General features: G+C 47.1%; 4 protein-coding genes across 4 annotated transcripts; 2 read left to right on the forward strand and 2 right to left on the reverse strand.

Annotated features, from left to right (window-relative positions):
• Positions 1-324: 324 nt before the first annotated feature.
• On the reverse strand, positions 325-1,065 carry APOLD1 (apolipoprotein L domain containing 1). Its single transcript, XM_074169111.1, has one exon. The coding sequence runs from the start codon at positions 1,063-1,065 to the stop codon at positions 325-327; it is 741 nt and encodes a 246-aa protein (XP_074025212.1).
• Positions 1,066-17,436: 16,371 nt separating this feature from the next.
• Positions 17,437-18,108, forward strand: LOC141462398 (histone H1.03). Its single transcript, XM_074144213.1, has one exon. The coding sequence runs from the start codon at positions 17,440-17,442 to the stop codon at positions 18,106-18,108; it is 669 nt and encodes a 222-aa protein (XP_074000314.1). The 5' UTR covers positions 17,437-17,439.
• A 586-nt stretch (positions 18,109-18,694) lies between these two features.
• On the reverse strand, positions 18,695-19,084 carry LOC141462397 (histone H2A-IV). The gene has a single exon (XM_074144212.1). It carries the CDS (start codon positions 19,082-19,084, stop codon positions 18,695-18,697), a length of 390 nt encoding a protein of 129 aa, XP_074000313.1.
• Positions 19,085-19,417: 333 nt separating this feature from the next.
• LOC141479399 (histone H2B 5) lies at positions 19,418-19,798 on the forward strand. The gene has a single exon (XM_074168562.1). The coding sequence runs from the start codon at positions 19,418-19,420 to the stop codon at positions 19,796-19,798; it is 381 nt and encodes a 126-aa protein (XP_074024663.1).
• The last annotated feature ends 229 nt before the right edge of the window (positions 19,799-20,027 follow it).

The raw sequence follows: 20,027 nt of genomic DNA on the forward strand, positions 1-20,027 counted from the left end.
AAACATGGGTCTGGGGAACGAACCCCTACCCCTGCCTTCAGGCTGTGGCATCTGCTGCTGTGTACACAATAGTCCACGTGTCCATCTTAACCTCCAGCTTGAATCAGGTGGCTACTGTCAGTTGGCAGTGCAGTGTGTCTGGAAGCTTTAGCTTCCTATCAGGAAGGAGTTTGTGTTCAGATATAGATAAGGCACATCAGAGATGTGCACACCTGTGTGGATTAGCACCACCAATATTATAATAGCAACAGGCAGCAATGCTAGCGGTGACAATTAATAATATAACGTCTCTAAGCCCGGTTTTTAGTATGGATAGCCACTGTTTCAGCTGGATGGTCTCGGGATCTCCGCAGTGGTTTTAGCACTCAAGTTGAGTCTCCTCGTGCATGGGGAAACCTCTGTCCTGGACTCAAGAAGTTCACAGACTTCATCCATCGCCCTGGTGCAGGTCTCAAGGTTGGCAGCCAGCTTCTGGATTTTGGCCTTCAGGACAGCCTGGCTCACTTTTGTGACCTCTTTTGTGTATTCTGGCACAAGGAAGCTGTGGGAACCACAGAAGACCATGAAGCAGATGGAGTTGTACAGCGAGATGGAGGCCCTCTTCTCTGACTGGCGCAGTGTGGGGTCCCCTGGGCCCTGCCCCCGGCGAAGGAACTCCAGGCAGCCGAGGATTTCCCTCATCTGCTTCCGACAAGTCATTGCAATTTCCTGCACCTTCCTCACCTCCCGGGAATTACAGAGCACTAAAGAGAGATCAGAGGAGATGCTGACGGCCCCCCCAGCAGTGGCCAGTCCCAGACCCACAGCTGATGCCAAGAGAGAGGCTCCCAGCGTCGCCGGGCTCAGGGACAGCCCCACGATGGCTGTGACTGCTCCAGCGGCGGTCAGGGTGCTCCCGCTGACATTGGCAATCAGGGACCTTTTGCGGAGCTTGTTGAGTTTACGAGCTGCCTTATGAAGGTGAGCAATTTGGCCACGCAGCCTCCGTCTCTGATCCAGAAGCGCTATGTGGAAGTGGTGTGTGGGGTCTAGAGTCTGGGGAAAGGCAGCACCGTTTCTCTCCATGGCCTCTGTCCAGAAACAGAAAAGGGTGGGTTGGGATTTATGTTAAAAAAGAGCATGAGACATGCTCAGCCTGGACCACCGTTTCAGACATGGCATCCAGCCAATATATTTTTTTGCTTCAGCCAGCTACATGAAAGGTTTGCTCTCTGCACACACGTACACACTCACGTACACATGCACACACGTACACACTCACGCACATACACAGAGGAACTTTTTCAGAGAGAGGAACTTCTTAAAATTTTTCTTGTTCCTTGAGAAAACTAAAATATCTTAAGGGCTGAGGTCAGAGGTGGTGTTGTTATTACCTCTCTGAAGACACAAAATGTCTCTTCCAGCCCTGGGGACAGAAATTCCCTTGAGATTGACTCAGTGCCCAGAGCAGTAATGCTGCTAGAACTAACGTGTTTTCCCCACAATGGGATTCAGAGGATCTGCAATACTCAAGGGCATCTTTCACAGGAAAGGCCAGACTCTAAGGAGGGGAAAGCCACCCATCCTAGGTTGCTATTTAGGGGTCATTTCCCATTAAAGGAGGACAGAGGAAAGCTGCTAAGGGGAGTCAAGGTCTGGCTTTTCCATCTAGGAGGTGAGAAGCTCATTGATGCCTCAGACGGGTATTGTGAACATCCTTCCTTTCTTTAAGCCTAAGCGACTCAAGGTCCTGCAGCATTTTTTCCCTATTGTAACCTGGCGTCAGGGTCTGGACAAAGATGGGAACCGTTTTTCTGCAGTGCTTAGTCCAACCTGTGGTGGTGGATCCCCAGGGACAGTAGCAAGGAGGCCTATGGACCTTGTTTAAAATGTTCATGGAGGGTACACCTGAAAAGCGAGTCCAGTTTCAGTATGCACTCCCTTGGGGATGGGGGAAACGGGGAAATACAGACACCTGTGAATAGAAAAGGCTGAAAAACTGCTGGCTATGGCAACCTCCCCTGGCAAGATAGCAGGAGAGTGGCTTCCCTCCCAGAGGGTGAATCTTCAGGGTTTCAGTGCTAGGTGATGTGTTTGCTCTCTCTGTTCTTTGTCACAAGGGTAGAAAGAAATGTTCCAATAAGCATTTGCAGGCTGCTGTAGGGCTGCAAAGTGCTTTACAAAGGAAGTTGGCATCCTTAACCCTGCTTACATATAGGCAGGCAGCTGCAGCAAGGGAGGCGACAGGAGCGATGTAGCATCGCCAGTTGTCTGGTGGGAGCAGAGCTTTTGTGCTCCACAACACTGCACTGTGCAAAAGTATGTGGTGCCTCTGCACCTAGCAAGGTTTACGAATAGAGCTAAGAAGCTCTTTGCAGTCCATAATGCCCTCATAGCCAAAAGAGGTCTCTGTAGCAGAAAGGCCCTGTCCCAGGGCCAACCAGACAAAACTATTCATTGCTACAGCCAACTTTCACTTCTCAGTCTCCTGAACTGTTTGAACTGGAGGTGCCTGGTCCCTCACACAGGCAGACTATACAGTTAGGATCCTTGGGGCTTTCATTCTGTAGAATCCCTGTGTTTCAGAAGAAGGAAACCTCCTACCATAAAGAGTCTTTCCATCCTGAAGTGTGTAAGTAAATAATTTTCACTCATTTTTTTTTCCCTTCTACTTGTCCTAATCCATCTCACACAGAATCCTTTAGGACCTTCCCTTATGCCGTTCAAAACAATGACCTCAGTGTCTCTTGGTATCTTTGGGCCATTTGACCTACTTAGTACATTGTGCTTGTCTTAACTGGAGGTAGTGACCTCTTATTTTTTACACTATAGTCAGAGATGAAGCTGAAAGCGCAAGGGCTAACACTAAGCTAAATGGATACCAGCATTGAAATGAACAATGAACATGTCATCAATAACTTAACAACAGATCAATAGGATAATGATTAAATATATCGATTCCTGTACCCTTTTAACAATTTGTTCTGCAGATTTTCTTGATGAGAACAGTGTCAGGTAATAATAGCGGCCATCTCACTGCAGTTAGTAGAAAAGTCATTCAATATATAGCATAAGTCACACAGTGTTCCAGGTCTTTCGAATACACTGATATATGCCAGCATAAAGGAAAATGAAACCAATTCCTGCTCTTAGAGAAAAATCTCCCCAGCAAAAAAGGTATAAATTAGTCCGAAACCCGCAAAAGCTTCCCTAATACAGTACTTAGAGAGACTCGAAAAAATATTGGTTCAGACTTACCTTTAGTTTCCAGCCGACCTCCCCAAAAACAAATTTTGATCTGTTTCTGGAGGAGACCAATTTATAGCTCCTGTGGACCAATTGCTGTGATGGGAATGCTTTGCCTCATACTGGGAGTTTGCCATTTCCTGCTCTCCCTTGTGCAGAAGGATGTGACACACTGGAAAGTGACCTGCGGGACAGCGAGCACACATCATGTTCAGGAAACGATCCCTGCGAATGAACATTGTGTGTTCGCTTTTCCTGAAGCGTAGGGGGAAAAATTTTTTTAAAAATCTCAGCCTATTCCTGGCGCTGAGCTGGTGCAGTCATTCCCCTCAGGGAACAGTTGCCTTTCCTTTCCCTGAAATAGCAGCTGACTTTACTCTGTGCTGGAGCCACCAATTGCTTGATGACTGAAGTTTCCCCCCCACCACACGTCTAGAGCCAGTGGAGTATCGGCCAGCCAGTGTTCTTACTTCATTCAAGGCCAGTGTACTTTTAAAATCTTTGGTACAATCGTGTGTGTGACTGGCTGGAGCACAGCAGTGTTGTGTGAGAGCTGGAGCGGTGCTCCGCTCCTTAAAAGGGAAGCAGCTCCACAGCAAGATGATTGCTCTGAATTCCTTTCCCTTCTACTTCTGAGTAGATAAAACCATGCAGCATCCTGCAAAAAGAGTGATCTCCCTGTGTTTTTGATCTGTTTGTTAACTGTGGGCACTGTGATGGTTGAGAAACAACTGTGGTGTTTCCCTAAGGTGCCTGCCTGGCAACCAATGATCAGAAAGAAAGGGTCATTGGAATCCCCTCTTTTGCTGCCTGCCATGTCCTAGCAGTTGTGCCCACATACCGATGTGGCCAGAAGGAGGAAGTGATGAAGTTGTCGGGGAGAAACAGCCTAAGTGACACTCCTGGCGCTGCCTTTCACTCTGAGCCAGGGCCAGCTTAATCAAAAACAGATTCTTTTTGTATGGGTTCAGGAAAAGAAGTATTTTTTTGTGTCACTGAGTGGCGCAGCCTACTATAGACCAAAGTGGCATGTGCCCTTATTGACACAGGGCTTGTGGTGCCCGGGCCGTCTGTTTTCAGCAGTTGTGCTTGAAGATGGGGCACCTGCTTTCTTGCTTGGTGGATTTTCACTCTTCAGGGCTTTTTATTAATAGGGAACCTCTGATTGTGCCCTGGTGTCCCCCTGGCCTGGCTAATCAGCTGTCACTGAGTGGTGAGGCTTTACTGTTGAATGTGTGAAATGCGTAGCCACGCAATTGCTGTAGCAGACCTTAGGAAGGGACAAGGACTGAGAGGCAGCAGGCAGGGAAAGGGAAAGGCTGGGATTATTCATTTCAATGGCGGCTTGGCTTTAGATCACCTTAAAATGACTGTGAAATGGTATGCCAAGTGTTTTGTCAGGGGTGGACCTGCATCAGATGGGACGTGAACAAATAAATAAATAGCATTGAAGAGCTACTTCAACCTGTCACATGCCTGAAAAGAGAAAACATTGTTTTGAAGATGCTTAAATAAGCAATCTTAGCCTGTTACACTTTGTACACATTGCACATTAACAGGACGGTGAGTTTTGACACTGAAGGAAACTGTGCTTTAGCCCTTCCCTTCGTTTTAGAAACATATGCTGGAATTTGAGCCCATCTGCCTTGGTGAACATTTGCAGTGGACAGACGCAAGAATTCTTTCCTACATTCCCAAATAGAATAGGCTTTTTTTATGTAACTGCATCTGCATTAGGACTTGTGCCAGCAGAGATGTCCTTGTTAGGACAGTGAGTTTTTGGTAAAAACAAAATAATGGAGAAAAGAAAAAAAAAGGTCTAGAATGAGCCTGAGAAGGTGACACAGTTTTTGTTGCTCTTCTTCCTTTCCCAGTGCTCTTCTTTCAGTATACTCAGCTGCAAAATGTTGTCAGAAACCCCCTGCAATGCTCAGTACGTGGGCGAGGACATGATTAGAGTGCAGAAGAGAGAATTCACTTTTTTAATAGTATTCCCTCACAGAGTTTCACACTGAAAGACCTACACTTCACATAAAACGAGATTTTGGTCTCAGACTAGGATGATTTCTCACAGGGATCATCCCTGGGCTTCTTCACCATCTAAAGAGAATGTTTCCCCCTAATCCACCCCAATAATGAGGAGCATACCCAGAAAGTAAGGACTTTCCATGAGGAGCTACAGATGTCAACTTGATTTAAAAAAAAAAAAAAAAAAGTGTATTAGAATAAGAAACATTATTTCCTAGGGAGTTGCCCTACAGCAGTATGCTGTGGTCTGGTTTTGTCCCTGCTGACACTCCCACAAGCATCCCTTTGGTGAGAGTACTTGTCTTCTCTTCCACCCACAATTAGAGAGACAGCCTCCAGCAAAGGTGAGCAGATGGGAATGGGAGCAAGATGGGAGGTCCCAGAGGCCTGCTTGGAGTGAAAGTTAGCTTCCAGGGATCTCAAGACTTGTGGGGTAGGTCTGACCTTCACTGGGCAGTCCTGCAAGCTAGTGGAGGCCTCACCATCCTGCCTGCTGTACGTTTTCACCCAAACCCTCTGCTGCTGCAGTCTCTTCATTCTTGGCCTGTGAAATGCTTGGGCATTAGGGTAGAAGGGGCACAGCAGGCGTTTCACAACTACCCTGGCCAAAAATGGTCCCTCTGCTCCACCCTTTCCCATCTAGCCACATCCTTTTGAAATGGGCAGAAGCCAGACCCATGCAAAATCTGCCCTGAAGGCATTTTGTGGGAACAGATGACCAACAAGGGGAAGGAAGGATGTTTTATTGCCTCAGTTCTCTTCCTTCCAGTGGATTTTGGCAGAAAGGACTGGTCTTTCTGCTCTTGTTCTCTCCAGTAGAAGGGATATACAGCAGAAAAATTTATTTTTAAGCTGTTTGGAGCTACTGCAACGTAACATGAAAATGTCTAACATTTGAAGCTGGAATTTCAAAGATATACTTCCTTTATTAACATTATTTTGATCAAATAATTGAGTAAATTTGAGTAAATTCATATTCAAATATAATCTTTTTAACAGGGGATTTCTGTCACCCTTGGTACTTTCAACCTTAACCGCTGGATCACGGAGCTAAAAGTTGTCTTTTTTTTCTTTTCTTTTTCCTGTGGTTAATTGAATCGATGACAAATTTTAGCTCCTCACAGCAAGACATTCATTCAGATTCAGTGGGAACTTGAATAGGCCAAAACTAAAACAAATAAAGCAAATGAGATCAAAAAGGGCTGCATTGGCTTTTAGTAACTTTACGAGTAGATCCAAATTAATTTTTGGAAAGCATTCCAGAATCAGACAGGCTGTTCTGGGCTCTGGTCACCAGCATGTGTGGGACTTGGTATTATCCTGTTTTTGCACAATTAAAAGCTCCTGATCCTGTCTCTGTACTTGTCACTGACAAAAAACAGAAAGCTGTAGTGAGTGGGTTCACGCCACAGCCCTGTGTGCTTCCCTTCCACCTGCCTGGGCAGTGGTTGGGCAATGCGATTTCAAATGTAGTAAAAAACCATCTGCTCCAATATTGAACCAAAAATGTAAAAAAATAAAAACAAAAAATCATGAGATGATACGAGGTCTCAGTGCATTGGTGTTGTCTGACTTAAGTTTTGGAAAGAAAACAATTTTTTTTTTACTATTTTTATGAATTCCAGTATTTCTTTTTAAATATATGAACAAAAAAAGAGTATGTTTTTAGAATTTGTGTTTTTATTTAATCTTAATTCTTCTCTTCCATCTTCAAATTAACCAACTGCTCTATTGTACATCATTTGCATCTAGTCATGAGAGATATTTAATATCCATAACAATACATGAGCATTTCACTGAAAAATAACTCAGATAAGAGAACTTATAATCAAATTTAGGTATTGGAGATGAAGTGATTTGGACAGATTGAGGCTGCACTTCAGGTCTGCATGTTAATTCCATACCAGTTTTACCAATGATGCTGGCTTTGTGTTGGGACTATTCAGCTCAAAAACCTCAAATTTCATAAAGGAGGATTTGAGTTGTCCTGGAATGGTCACAGTCATGTGTCAGTGTTTAATTCCTTCATCATCAAATGTGTATCCACAATCCTGGTGCTATATTTGAGGATGAACCAAGAGTTGAGAGGTTCAGACTGTGATGGAAGATCAAATCCTGGACTACTCTAAATTTTTCAGGTCTCCTCTCAGTTTTTTAATACGCTCGCAAGACCTATTTGGGGTGGGGTGGTGGGGTGGGTAGGTGGGGGGCATGAGAGGGTGGGAGGTCTGTTTTGTTTCATTTTGTTTAAAATTATTATTAGTTTTATATTGTTAAGCTTTTGCTAACAGGAAACATTCCATATAAAAAATGCGCTGGGATGAAAACAAAATAATGAAATTCATTAACTTGATTAACCCTCCCATCTGGCCCTAGAGAAGTCCAGGAGAAGCTGAAAACTGTTACCTCAAACTTCAGACAGGGATGCGTCTCACCTAACTTCGTCTTTCTTCAGAAGTTCACACGCAGCCAGTTTATTCGCTTTATGAAGCTCCCTCTAGAGCCAGGAGAAGGTACAGCCATCCCCAAAGACTGGTTCGGTCCATCTCTTACAGGCCCGTGCTCTATAATACGTGACTTATTACAGACAGCAATTCTTTATCCCTCTCCCCCTCTGTTCTATATCCTCCAGGTTTGTTAGGTTTATGCTGCAATTTCAAATGTCCTCTCCCACAGAGACTCCTCTGGGCCAGAGATGGTCCCTGTAACCCAGCACTTGGTGTCTTGCAGTGCTAGTAGGAGATGCTATTGTGGAAGATTGCAGGTAGCAGTGGTACATCCCTGCCTGTCCCCTTCAATAACAGGCCCTTCTTGCCCATGGATTTATCTGGTACCTTTTGACCCTGCTGATGCCAGCTGCCTCCACTGCCTCCTGGGACAGTAAAGTCCAGAAGTTCCCAATTACTCTTGGTATAAAGAAGTATTTTCTTTTGCCTGCTTTCAGCTAATATACTACTTTCCTAGAGTGACCCTTATGCTAGCTGTGTGGGATCAGGGAAAGAAAAGTCCATGGGTTTGATGATCCTGCACTGTGCAGTGTGTGGCATGTGGTCGCCTCTCATGCTCATGAGTGACAAGTTGTCAGTCACGTTCTCAGGATTAGCAGAAGACAGGTACAATCCAGACATGTACAGAAGAAAGCAGGGCTTTGTGGAGCTGCGCTTGGGAATGCAAAGAAAGCATGATGGATAACATCACTGCATCACAGTTCTCATGGTTTCTTCTAGGTCCAGGGAGACTAAGATTCAGTTTTAAATGGCTGAGTCTGAACTGAAAAAAAAATACCCAATTCAAATCATTACTATTTTTGTCAAGCCAGGACTGTTATTTTAAGGTCAGGTCTTCCATTCTTAAAATATGATAGCTGCAAGGTGATTCCTCTTCGTAACACTCTAGAGCTGGGAAAAATAATCAGAAACATTTTGTCCTATTGCTAGTGTCCTTAGAGGGAGGGAGAAAGGGAAATTCTTCCTCACCAGATAGGCTGGGTATATAGCCTTTTATACCTTTGTTAGCATTAAGGCATAATCCGGTATGAGGGCCTCAGAAATCACGTATTACATGTTACCCAGACCTGATCAGAAAGAATAGCTCTCAGCAATATAAACCTCTTTGAAGGGAAATTGATGAAGAGGGGGTGGTAGTCTCATGAAGGAGCTGAGGGCATCTTTCAGGCACGGTACTGAATCTGTTAATGGAAGATCTGGCAAGAGCAAGTCACCACTCCCATGAGGCCTGGGAGCCTGTGCTTCCAGAAGAAGGGAAACTGGCCAGCTGCAGAGCCAGGACGTGATGGGGACGGGAACTTGGCACTTCTCCCAGGCTCCTAGTTCATGTGTGCTGTGCCTGAGCGCTCTGCTGCCCGGTGTCCCTGAAGCAAGTTCATGAGACTACAGGGATGGTCAGCAGATGCTCTTGGCCCAGGTGGATTCGGCCCGTTTCCTGCACCCTCCTGAATAAATGATTGGGACATGGGAGGGAAGAAAGGAAACCTGTGAGAGAATGTGCTTCCCTGCATCTGCAGATACGCCCTGCACGATTAGCAGAAGCCATAAGGCAGGGCATGGTTCAGTGACCCCATGGTTTGCAAACACATGCAGTTTTAAAAAATACTTTCTAAAAATGGCATCTTTCTGGGAGGTACAAAGGCTTGGGAGAGTAGTAAACCTCTCTGGTAGTGTTTGATCAAATGCAGCCCTTGAAAAGATCAGGTAGTGCCTCTTTTTTACCAGTCCAGTAATACAAAAAAACCCAGCCCACCCCAAAACCAAACAAAGTAAGCAAACAAACAAAAATAAAATTTAAAAAAAAAAAGTATTTCCTTACCTATTCTTTGATTTTTCTAACCCACTCAAAACACAAACAGTAAAGAGAGACCTGGCTTTTGGGTATAACTGGGCTGGGCCTAGGACAAGACTTTTAGAGAACAGTAAAGCTGTTTGTATCTCCCAGGCTGGATGGAGCCAAGATAAATCCTGCTGTCACTGAGGGTGACCCAGAACAGGCTCTACTTTACCCTTTCCTTCTCACTGCCGAAGATGCTTTGCTGGCGGCTGGAAATTGTTGGGGTGACATGAGGAGATTCTCCTCTGAAATACCCAAAAAGGTATTTTCAAGGAAGATTCTGTAAAAAAAATCTTATCTTCTGATTCATGCTTATATCAGGATCATGGTCCATACAAGTATTATGCAGAAGAGATGCTTGTGTGGAAGGCAATCTCCTCTCTATTTCCTCACAGACTACTCGTGGCTACATGTTTAGTTTAGCGGTTAAGATACCTTTTCCCGGATTATTTTGTAGCCCATCTCCTTGCCATATGAAGTCTCCCATTCACTATTCTAATTCCATTCCTGATGCGAGGACACATCCACATGGCTTGGGAGGACTGCTCCAGAGGACAACCCTGGAGTAAGCTGCCGGACTGAAGTATGCCACTCCTGCATGCATACGGGGTCTTGTGGCTCTTGCTTGCTCCACACCATATATACATAACCACCTTCTATAATGCACGTTTCTTGCAATATCCTAAACAGGGCCCTTTTAGAACTCATCCAGCCCCTGCTTTGCATACACATGCTAGATCCACTATCCAATTTTCCAGCCTAACTCCCTGTTTTGAGACATGAATGGGAAAGAACGGGCTGGAGGGCCAGAGGAGTTTCCCACTACTCTGGGGAAAGACATGAAGATGAGAAACTTCACAGAGTACATGGGTGGCTTCCAGGATAAGCCAGAGAAGGATGCATTGTCATGGTCAGCTTCAGTACCTGTGTCATAGGAAAAGGAAGGAGAAAAGCTCTGGATGCAATGTGTAAGCTCCCAGGGAAGAACATGAAAATCAGAACGTCTCTGCTCGCCTCCTGCTGAAAAGGTCCCAGTATGCTGCTTGGGACCAGGGAGGGACATGGATGATGGTCTCACAACCTGGCTGAGAATAAGGTTTCGGCAGGAGCTGGGAACACTTCTGTACTTCAGAGCACTTGCACAGGAGGGATGGAACGCATCTGGGTCAAAAGAGAAATGGGCTTCTGGCTATGAGCATGCAGGAGGTTGTCAGTGAGCTTTTTAGCTGAAGAGCTAAAAAGACAGAAAACCAGTGGTGACATTTTTCAGGACAGTGTTTCCAAGGACAAGACATAGCAAATTCTGTAGCCTCTAGGGAAGGATACATCAGAGGATAGCATAAAACACGAGGGTTAGCATTCAAAGAGAAGGCTGGGAAACCAAATCAGTGCTGTGATCATCTCAACATCAGGGTTTGAAGCCTGGGGAGCAAGACAGGAACAGTGGCACATCTTGCTGATATGGTAGGCACTTTGGAAACCTTGAGCTTGTTAAAAAGAAGCTCAAAGGAACAGCTTTGTTCCTTTGGGGGGTTTAAATCCTCACAGGTGTGTGGAGATGGCTGAAGTGACCATACTGGGGACACCGTGGTAGGCTACCATCCACCCAGAAAGGCCTGAAAAAGGGAAAGATGCTGGTGGTGATAACAGGAGGGAGGGTTGAGAGTAAGACAGCATTATTCAGAGAGCTGCAGGTGTGCCTGAGTAAAAAACACAGAAAAGAACATTGACTCCAGCAGATTAGGCATAAAAATATAACTGAGCTGCCCAAAAAGGGATTAAAAGATCAGCTAGTTAAAAATTCAAACCTAGTATTAAATCCTCCAACTGTCACAGCAGCAGCAAAAATCCTGCCTGAGAGCCTGTCGGACCATAGGACTCTTGGTCTAGAAGCCTCTTCTAAGAGGTTTTTAAAGATTACCTGCATGAAGCAATATTCTTTCCTTATTGCTGGCATGTATTCAAACGAGAATTCCTATGACAGCTTTCCCATCATTTCCGTATTCAGAAAAAATAATACATTTTGTCCCAGAGGCCTTACAAGTGAAAGATTCCTGTTGGTCCACTGGTGCCTTTTCTTTTCCAAGAAATATAAAGAAAAGAATGCTGTGGCCTTGAAGGCTGAATCAGTATACCTCACATCAAGCTGTCTAGAATCAGAAGTATGACACACACTGAAAAATGGGAAAGTCTCACCCTCTAGTCTTGAGGAGGCCCAGAACAAGGAAATTTAAGGAATCTTTACTTTCTAAGATTTTTTTTTTTTTCTGAATATGGAAATGATGGGACAGCTGTCATAGGAATTCTCATTTGAATACAGGCCAGCAGTAAGGAAAGAATATTGCTTCATGCAGGTAATTTTTTAAAACCTCTTAGAACCTCTCATCAGTTCAAAACTACCAGAAGTCTAGTGGAAAAGGAACAGGAGGATGTATTCAGGGTCCCAAAACTAGTCACTTCACATAACACACCTTCCATATGCTCAAAAAGAAGATGGCAAAAACAACCCACCAGAAGTACCCTTCCTCCTCCAGCTCTTCTCTGAAGATGTCTGCTTGCCCAGCTCCACGCAGCTCCCCTGTTTTTACAGGTGCACTGATGCCAGCGGCTATTTTTGCACTTAGCTCAGGGTAGAGCTTCAGCTGCTGGACCTCTGTGTCCATCTGCTCCTTTCCTTTGTAGACTCTGCATCCCAGTGGCCTCTAGGAAAAGTGCAGGAATCATCATCTTCAATCCCTGCCCTTCAGCAAGAGAGGGAGAGGGACCAATCTCTTCTCCCTCAAGGGTGTTTGTCTGCCTGTGGTGGGCCACTGTGAGCTTGCTTTTGGAGGTGGCAGCTCACCTCACTGGCTTCTCTGCAGAAACTGGAGGGGTTGCAGGTTGTACATGGGCACTCTGCATTGCTGGTGGTTGAAGAAGGTGAGAGGAGTCAAAGCTATCAGTTAGTAAAGCAGGAACAAAACTAATAATTCAGGATCTTTCCATGGAGGCTGCAGAGGTGCCTAAATGCAGTGCACCTCTTCTGTAAGCAGGTCTTTTCCCAAACTGTGGATCATGGTACTTGAGAGGTGAAACAGGTCCAGAAGGCAGCTTTTAAGTGTCTGGATTAATCAGAGAACAGCTAATACGCTTAGCTACTGATAGCCAGTAAAAGCAGTTATCTTCTTCTTGGCCTGGGTGGGCATCAGTGGGGAGCAGGTGAGCGCCAAGGGCTGCACACCAGCCAGAAGTTGGAGAACAGCCTTAGAGGAAATGAAACTGGCTGAAGCACCCCTGTGATGTGAGTGTCATGGTTCAGAGTGGGACAGGAAAGGACGGGAGTACCCATCTGCAGTTAGTAAGGAGACTTGTACATCATCACCCAGACCAAAACTGTGGTTCAGCATTTTCTCCAGATAGCAGCTAAAAGGGGAAAAAAATGGCTTTTTCTACTGGTCCCTTTTGAGTTTTGTGGCTGTGCTGGAGGGGATGGAAAAGCTGTTACCCAGAAGGACAGTTTAGCAGCTGAAGCTGGCTGCTGTTAGTCCAAAACCTCTTGAGATGTTTCCCTGTGAGGGTCAATGAAATGAAGGTGTAAGGACAACTCAGATCCAACGGACCACTGTGGGCCCTGTACAAGGTCAGCCAAGCTATTCCCGTATTTTGATGTGCTTGATGACAAAACAGTAGGGAATCACTGAACTGAGGTGCGGGAGCTGTTGTTCTCAGCCATCTTGAACCTAAAGCTAGTGACTATACCCAATGTCAATGATAAGTGCCAGCGGCAGTAGATATTTGTTGTAACTGAAGTCTACTTCTCTGCCTGCTAGGACTGTAATCAAACATTTGCATGCAGCTCGGCCCAAATTGCTTTTTATTGTCTGGATCTAGAGGGATGCTGAAGCAGTAGCTTTGAGAGCCTTTTATAGCTCCTGCTCCACTAAGGAGGGGTCCTGTCAGGGTACCACCGGCCCTGCTTGTCCCTGCCCAGCACCGCCTGGGTCTCCTCCCACCCTGCCCAGGCCATTTCAGCCACCCAGGGCTGTCAGCCCCTGCCCCAGTGATGCCACAGCAGGGCCAGTCTCCAGCTCCCCACAGTCCTGCCCTGACTGGCCATGGCACCACTGCACCACGGAGGTGCCCTATGACCAGGGCTGGGGCTGTGTCTGACCCCAGAGCTCCTCACCAGGCCTGATCCTGACCCCACCTGCAGACAGACATCCTGGTCTGGCCTGTGTGTGTACGGAAGGAGGGAGCTGAGCTTTGTGACAAATTAAAAGATAAAATGAGCAGACAAACTCATCGCATTTTGAACAGGGGTTTGGGTTTTCCCCTGTGAAATTAGATGAATCATCTCTGAACTGTTTTTCTCCTGACAGGAAGTGGTGAGAATTAACCCTCATAGCTGGGCCTCAGCAGGAGGAGAGTGGAAAACCTGAGCCAGACAAAAATTGGAGGATCCAATTAACTGCACCTTTAAGAAATGTGGATAAGTGACCCTCAGTTCTCCCATCTGCAAAATGAACATGCGCTTTATGTGTTCGAGAAAGGTGTGGCAATGTGAAATGAATAAATGCAGTGCAGTTAGATACTGATGTGGAAAAGTCATAAGGAAGGGGAGAAAAAGGATCAAACAGTTCAGGAGGATTTTCCTCAGTACGTGTACAAACAGCTGAACACTGAACCTCTGTAAGGTGTTCTTCCTAGGACTTGTAATGTCATCTACGGTGGCCACTCTGCTTTGTCACCTAGCGCCAGGTTGTCACAAAAGGGACATGCAAAATAGGAAAACTACCCTAAACTTGTAAAAATTGCTTGTTGTCTTGCAGGCATTAAGTTTGGTTTGGATTACTATGTATACTTTCAAGTTAGTAGGCATATGTTAGTGGTTATAACAATCTATACTTTTTGTGCTGACTGGGAAGTGCTCTAAGGCTTTCAGATCTAGCCCTATGATATGAGCTGGCTCACACTGATAGTGGTAGCAAAAACTTTCTGTAGGATTTTCGGCAGATCTTCGTTACTCTACCAGATATCTCTGTCCATGCCAACAGAGCATCTAGAGATCGAGCATGAAATACCACTGAGGTCCCGTTGTTCTTGATGGTTCACCTCTTCTAAGGTGAGGCAGCAAAGTTAGGTGTAATTGTGGTGGCAAATGCGTAAGAGGGAGGGAGCATCTCTCCTAGAGAGTGTCCCCCCTATCTGCTCCTTTTTTGTGCCTGCATTGCAGGGAAACATGTACTACTTCCATGTATCCCGGTTAAGCTTGATCATGGCTAGACTAATGACTTCTGGCGTGTTACTTCAGGCTTTTTGTGCTGCTAATTACACAAGGAATAGCAGTATTTGGGGAAGGAGGGTGAACCACAGTCCTTGTGTATTCAGTACTGACACTGTATTCATCTCTCCTTGTATGCCTTGATTTTTCTCTGGTACTTCTGCATCCTCCCCCTAATACACATCGCTGGACTGCTTGTTTGTGAGATGGTCGTAGGAATATATTGTCTTCTTAACAATAAGGGAAGGGAATAATGGAGTAAACACGTAAGTGGAAAATCAAGTAAGTAAAACCACTTAAAATAATTAGAAAAAATAGCTCCAAGTTGCAAAATGGCCATTTAACATTTAATGGAGATTGATAGCCTCAGAAGTGGAGTAAGACAAGGACTACAACAACACACTGCAGTGTTGCTCCGGCACGTACCGAGAGGCTTTTCCTCTGGAGATGATTGGTGTTGTAGTTATCACTGCTATACAGGATTTAGACATACATCTGTATTCCATCTAACTATGTCTGTGCAAGGAAAATGGTCCTGAGAATATCAAATTACAGATTGGAGACAAATGTGCTATTGTGCTGCATTATTACTCTTGCAAAGTAAGAGCTGTAGAGAATGAGGGAAAATGCTTTATTGTGATGTAGAAAGGTTTCTGTCCCAACCCCAGTATTGACAGTGGCAGTGTTAGAAGAGTAGGTGACCATAAAAAGTTTCAGCTTACAGGCACTGTAACCAGTTCGGTTTTTAAAGGACACCAGGGCTCTTACCAGACCTAGATGGGATGGAGGAGACATATCATGTAAACCTGATTTCAGGAAACTTTAGGAGATTACAATCATTTCACTATTCACTACTTCATGCCTGCTGTTACTACATGAAGTAAATCTGTCTTACAGTCAAGTTCTCTTGCCTTTGTAAAATTCCTAATGAATATTGGTCTATAAACCATCCCACTTCCAACAGGGCTTGGACAGCCCAGATTCAGATTTGCTGAATTTGCCATCTTATTTGCCCTCCCAGCCTCAGGGATAGCTTCTCAGCTACAAGACCTCAATGATGAGGAAGAGATAGAAAGAAAACATAAGCGGGAGAGAAGAACATGTTTGTTTTCCTGAAGTCCTTTTTACCAAAAGGATACAATAAAAGGTTAAACTACCTATACGAAATTTTAAAGAATGGGACTTTGTGAATTAATTGAAGATGAAGAGTCACCCAAAAACTTCAAGAGGTTCATTTTTCTTCCCTGTAGTGGAATGAGAGAGGGAGTGAGGTGATATTTTTCCACTTAGAGATCCTGCATCTTGTTGAAATAGTGAAGTTGATCATCTGGTCAACACTGTATGTAAACTGTGCAAATGCAGTTTGCATAGTTCAGGTAGAAATGCAGCAATACAACAGTGCTAAACTGGGTGACAGCTATTAAACTTCTGGTTAAATGAAGTATGTTCTCCTGCCAGAGACACAAAAATATATACAAAGTTTTAGCTAATAAGGTGGTGTGCGTGCGAAGTCACCACATTGTGGATAAACAGCTTTGCATCAATTTTGTGTTGCAGCCAAAGATTTTATGTAGAGAAGCTGCTGTGACTTGATCTGTAACCTGGCAAAAGAGCAGTGAGCAAAAAGGGTGCGATTTGTCTTCCTAGCTTGGCATCAAAACATGAATAAAGTGGTGCTTTCACATTTCTTGCAGACTCGATCTCTGCCAATTTTTTTTCCATGTTACTGAATCATACTGACAGATTTTACAGAAATAGCACTGTGTGCTTTATTTAGAGTATGGTCTGTGTCTGGATGCCAGAGACTTACATGAAGCTCAGTGAGTCGACACAAACCTTTTCTTTTTTGGTCTTTGTGTCCCAATTTATGCCGTTAACATTAGAGAGCCTTTTACTGGGTTAACAGCAACAAAGTTGCAGAGAGAGTATCACATTCTCAGGTAAATAAAACACATGCTGTCTCTTATTTCACGAGTAGCCTCTAGAAACTGTAGCTTTGGAAGTAAGGGGGAAAAAATCCCTAATTGGATGTTTCGCAGTAGCCAGAGGTATAAACGTCGGCAAGAGAAGCAGATGCGCAGCTTGTGGGAGTTTGTGCTACCTGATCCTCTTTGAAACCATTTTATTAAAAAGAATGAGATCCTAACTGTTCACTTTCTTCTCCAATGTGAAAAAGACCCTCTGAAGATTAACACTGCGTTTCCTGTCTCACGTTACCTTTAAAGGAGAATTTCTAATTTACGAAGAAAAACAAAACTTTCCCTCTCTCAAGGTCCGTTCGGTTCCAGGACTCGGGATTTCTTATCTCCTCTCTTCCCAAACTCCACTCATTTCGCGACAAGACACCGGTAGGCGACAACAGGCACTCCCACGGCCGCCCAGGTGCACAAAAGGGACATTTTCGTGGAAGGTAAAGTGGAAAAAAAACCCTTTTATTACCCCCGAAGAAACACAAGCCGGGGCGCGGAGCGCCGGGCGGCGGTGAGGAGGGGCGGGGCGGGCGGCACCAATCAGCGCGCGCCGCGCTGCTATAAATGGGGGCGCCGCGGCCGCCGCCGCCCAGAGAGGTCCCCGCTGCTGAAATGGCTGAGACCGCCCCCGCAGCCGCTCCCGCCGCCGCCGCCCCGGCCCCCGCCGCCAAGGCCGCCGCTAAGAAGCCGAAGAAAGCGGCGGGCGCCGCCAAAGCCCGCAAACCCGCCGGCCCCAGCGTCACCGAGCTGATCACCAAGGCCGTCTCCGCCTCCAAGGAGCGCAAGGGGCTCTCCCTCGCCGCGCTCAAGAAGGCGCTGGCCGCCGGCGGCTACGATGTGGAGAAGAACAACAGCCGCATCAAGCTGGGGCTCAAGAGCCTGGTCAGCAAGGGCACCCTGGTGCAGACCAAGGGTATTGGTGCGTCTGGGTCTTTCCGCCTCAGCAAGAAGCCCGGGGAAGTGGAGAAGGCTCCTAAGAAGCGGACTGCCGCGGCCAAGCCCAAGAAGCCAGCGGCCAAGAAGCCCGTCAGCGCCGCCAAGAAGCCCAAGAAGGCAGTGACAGCGAAGAAGAGCCCTAAGAAAGCGAAGAAGCCGGCGGCCGCCGCGGCCAAGAAAGCGGCCAAGAGCCCCAAGAAGGTGACCAAGGCTGCCAAGCCCAAGAAGGCGGCAGCTGCCAAGAGCCCGGCTAAAGCGAAGGCGGTGAAGCCCAAAGCAGCCAAGCCCAAGGCGGCCAAGCCCAAAGCGGCGAAGGCGAAGAAGGCGGCGCCCAAGAAGAAGTAGATCCCCGTGGGAGAAAACTCTTGCTCCGCACTTAAACCCAACGGCTCTTTTAAGAGCCACCCACTTTTTCTCAAAAAGAGCTGAAACACTGTAGCTGCCACCCAGGTTGGGGATACAATGGGGATGTTTTCAGGGGTAATGGCAGTCTGATGGCGAGAGCGCTGTATTTTATTTTGGGGACAGGCAGGAGAGAGTAAGAGCAGGAAACTTAAGGGCTACTTTTTACACCTCCCCTCCGCTCACCGGGGAGAACGGAGCCCGACGCTGGTGGCGTGGAAAGGCGCGTAAGGTGTAGGGATTGGCTGCGGCTTAGGAAGGGACGAGCTGGGGCGTCCCGGGAGCCCCGCCCCGGAGTGGGGCAGGGAAAACAACGCGGTGGCGGAGTGCGTGTGGACGGGGCTGCCTCCCTGCGGGCAGTGCGGTTGTTCCACCGTCGGCCTTGGCCGACTATTTTAAAGTGCGCTGATACTTTTTGCTACTTATATTTAATGAAATCCGAGCTCTTTTTCTGAATTTGTTGGTGGCTCTGAAAAGAGCCTTTGGGTTTCTCTGGGAAGGACTCCCCGGGCGCTGTTCTTCGAGGCGCTCACTTGGCTTTAGCCTTGTGGCTGTCGGTCTTCTTGGGCAGCAGCACGGCCTGGATGTTGGGCAGCACCCCGCCCTGCGCGATCGTCACCTTGCCCAGCAGCTTGTTGAGCTCCTCGTCGTTGCGGATGGCCAGCTGCAGGTGGCGGGGGATGATGCGCGTCTTCTTGTTGTCGCGGGCCGCGTTGCCCGCCAGCTCCAGGATCTCGGCCGTCAGGTACTCCAGCACGGCCGCCAGGTACACCGGGGCGCCGGCGCCCACCCGCTCCGCGTAGTTGCCCTTGCGCAGCAGCCGGTGCACGCGGCCCACGGGGAACTGCAGCCCGGCCCGCGACGAGCGCGACTTGGCCTTGGCCCGCGCCTTCCCGCCCTGCTTCCCGCGGCCGGACATGGCAGAGACTCAGCAGCGACGAATTGGAGTCGTACGGAAATAAAGTCAGCTCCGGAACTCGGGCTTATATCCCTTCTCAGCGAAAGGCGCGAATTTCGATAGGCTGAGAGAGGAACATTGCCAAAGCAGCCAATGGGAACGCGGATCACATTCTAACCAATGGCGATGAAGTACGGAGAGCTATCAGTGTAAGGCCTTCTCTCAGCCAATGAAAACTGAGACTAGGGGAAACCTTAATTTGCATACAGTGTCTATAAAAGGAGGGCGCTCAGGCTGAGCTTGCATCCGCGTTTGTGGGTTCTGTAAACGAGGTTTATTGAAAGGCTGAGTAAAATGCCTGAGCCGGCCAAGTCCGCCCCCGCGCCCAAGAAGGGCTCCAAGAAGGCGGTCACCAAGACCCAGAAGAAGGGTGACAAGAAACGGCGCAAGAGCCGCAAGGAGAGCTACTCCATCTACGTGTACAAGGTGCTGAAGCAGGTGCACCCCGACACGGGCATCTCGTCCAAGGCCATGGGCATCATGAACTCCTTCGTCAACGACATCTTCGAGCGCATCGCCGGCGAGGCCTCGCGCCTGGCGCACTACAACAAGCGCTCCACCATCACCTCGCGGGAGATCCAGACGGCCGTGCGGCTCCTGCTGCCCGGCGAGCTGGCCAAGCACGCCGTCTCCGAGGGCACCAAGGCCGTCACCAAGTACACCAGCTCCAAGTAAGCTGCCTCTGCGCCCTGTGCCAGACCTGCTCCACCCAAAGGCTCTTTTAAGAGCCACCCACCTTCTCAGTAAAAGAGCTGATGCTGTGGTGACTTGTGTTTAGCTGTCCTGGGTTCTTCTCGGCAAAGGAGGAATAATAGTGTGAAAGAGCTCTCAGCTTTAAGCGCGGGTATGTGTGTGTTCGCGGTAAACGATGTTATCTGCGTCTGCCTGGCTGGAGCAGAGGACA

This window comes from Numenius arquata, chromosome 2 (assembly GCF_964106895.1).
Source record: "Numenius arquata chromosome 2, bNumArq3.hap1.1, whole genome shotgun sequence".
In the NCBI taxonomy this organism is placed as follows: Eukaryota; Metazoa; Chordata; class Aves; order Charadriiformes; family Scolopacidae; genus Numenius; species Numenius arquata.